General features: G+C 48.6%; 1 protein-coding gene across 1 annotated transcript; it reads right to left on the bottom strand.

Moving 5' to 3' along the window:
• Nucleotides 1-441: 441 nt before the first annotated feature.
• On the bottom strand, nt 442-1,711 carry LOC147633813 (pathogenesis-related thaumatin-like protein 3.5). The gene is made up of 2 exons (XM_086804876.1): nt 1,446-1,711; nt 442-1,355 (listed from the first exon to the last, which is right to left on the bottom strand). Exons 1-2 carry the CDS (start codon nt 1,504-1,506, stop codon nt 616-618), a joined length of 801 nt encoding a protein of 266 aa, XP_086661002.1. The 5' UTR covers nt 1,507-1,711; the 3' UTR covers nt 442-615.
• Between the last annotated feature and the right edge of the window lie 785 nt (nt 1,712-2,496).

The following is a 2,496-nucleotide window of genomic DNA, read 5'->3' as shown; positions in this document are numbered from 1 at the left end:
GAAGCCGTAGCATCCTATCATTGTCGATGACAATGATGATAGTTCGAATCCATAGCCAAATTACAGTACATCATATTTGTTTGTGGGAAAGAACACATAGTTTCAAAAAAGCTATCGTAGAAGGTAATGACTTTGTTCCACAGTCCACTATGTTGGCCTCTCGGAGGAGGAAGGGTGTTTTTTGTAGTTCGCTTACAATAAGGTGTTGTTTTGGAACTTTCTTGGTGGTAAATTTTAATTGTCATGCCACATGTAAATTGCATCATCAATAAATGTTATTGGATGTTGTTTTGATTTCTTGGTATTTTTAACTTGGCAGACAATATGTAAATTCTCTCATCAATAAATTCAAAGGGTTTTTCATGTTGAATTCTATTTAATGGTCTGAATTGATAATTAATAATTCGGTAATGTTTGCCGCTCAAATTATTTGGGCATTAATTTGAAACCATAATGAATTATATTATATGCACACCAAACGTATTCGTACTTTGATGAGGCGGTAAGCTAGAAAAGAATGATATGTGAATACAGTATGTGACTGCAGGTCACAGCTGGGCATCGATGTGCGGCTCTTACAAAATCAATGGCGGGGGAGCGTTCAGAGAGGACACATTAACCGGTGCCCGAGGGACAGAAGGTGATGGTGTAGCCGGAGGCGCCGCTGCAGGTGAAGGTGCTGGAGGGGTCGTCGTAGGCGTAGCTGTATGCCGTGGGGCAGGCGCTCTTGAAGAGCTCGGAGTAGCTAGATGGTCCGCAGGTCTGAGGGGTGCTGAAGGCGCCCGTGCAGCAGTACTGAGGAGCTGCGAAAGCGTCACAGGCGCTGCGGCACGCCACAACCTGCCCTGCGCTGTCCATTTGCACAAGCTGCTCTGGGCACCCGCCGCCACCGCCAGCCAGAAGAGCGTTCGAGGCGCAACCTGCCGTGGCGCAGGAGGGAGTACTGCTGCTTGTCGCCGCCGCCGCACTGCCGGATCCTCCGCTCGAGCTGACGGTGAGCGGTAGGTTATAGCCGTCAACGAGGCTCACGTCATAGAAGTCCTTGTCGCCGAGCGTAAACTCTGCTAGCGTAACGGGAGGGCTACCGCCGGCGCCGTTGCATTCCAAAACGCCGCCGCAGTCCCCAGTGTTGCAGGACCCAAGGCCCGAGCTGGCGTCGAACGCACAACCAGTTCTGCCCCAGATTCGGCCTGACCATGCGGCGGGTGGGTTGAGGACCGTGGTCTGACCGGGCGCTAGGGCGAAGCCACCAGCTGCAAGAGCAGGCTGGCCGGCGTCCGGCGACACGCCGGGCCAAACGCCGTAAGAGCAGCTATTCACCAACGTAAAGGTAGTGCAAAGGGCGCCAGCGATTCCTGCAAAAAGATCAAACAATGCAGACATGAAAAGCTCGCACATCCGCCGGCAGTATGGAAGGAAGCACGGCGAGGATCAAGAAGGGTTACCCGAGAGGAGGAGAAGCAGTGAGCATGCGGCGCCGCAAGACAACTTGCGAAGCTCCGCCATTTCGTCTCTGTGCTAGTGATGCGGAGAGCTAGAACCCACGAAATTTGAGTGAAGGCGTACCAGCTCCCTACCTAACACCACCGAGAGCGCCCACGTGAAATTGCGTGCGACAACAACGTTTCGACGGGATAGTGCGCCGCTCATGACAAGGAAGGTCCGCCTCCCGTCTCCTGCAAGCAAAAGTGTGCGTAGGCAAGCGTCGGACGGTGCATCAAGCGCGTTTCTCCATTATAATGAGCAAATTCAGAATGCCCGTTGCAAACAACGGCTAGCTCTGATGTCTTCCTTTAGTGTAGGCCAGCAATGCCGACCACCACCACACACACCCCCCCCAAATCACACACTTCCCCAAACACACTTTATCGAGTTAGGTGGTCAAAATCACTCTCCATTATTAATTATCAAGTTAGGTGGTCTCCAGACCCCCAGTCACGAAGTGAGGTGGTCTCCATTATTAATTATCAAGTTAGGTAGTCTCCAGAGTCCAGACCCACAGTCACAAAGTTTATAAAAGTCCAACATTGTGACAAAACTTGGAGCCCCGTCCCATTCTGGGGTTAGTGAAGCTTAGTTCTCTCTCATTTTTGAAATTGCTTTCCTTCTTCTTCATAGAAATAAGGTTCCAAAAGAGAGAGAGAAAAAGAAAAGAAATAAGGTTCCCATCAAGAGAGAGAGAGAGAGAGAGAGAGAGAGCCACATTGTTATTTTTGACACTCCTCCTCGGAACACGTTAAAAGAGGGAGAAGCCTCGTTCGAGGACTTTGAGGAATGAAGGGACTCTTGAATCACCTCCTATTGTAGCTCTTAGAATTTAATTAGATGAAAACACTTTCAATTTGTTATTTTATTACAGTTTAAACAACCAAATAACCATATACTTTATCTTTTCATTCAATCCAAATCTTATCATAAGGTTTTTGGGACAATGTCTTGAATAAGCTTATTATAAGGTTTTTGGGATAATGTCTCTTACCTCTATCATAAATGGAT

Source organism: Cibotium barometz, chromosome 11 (assembly GCF_041138505.1).
Source record: "Cibotium barometz isolate CiBa-2024 chromosome 11, ASM4113850v1, whole genome shotgun sequence".
Taxonomy (NCBI): Eukaryota; Viridiplantae; Streptophyta; class Polypodiopsida; order Cyatheales; family Cibotiaceae; genus Cibotium; species Cibotium barometz.
Note: the sequence above shows the minus strand (reverse complement) of the source record. Positions and strands in the feature narration are given on the sequence as shown.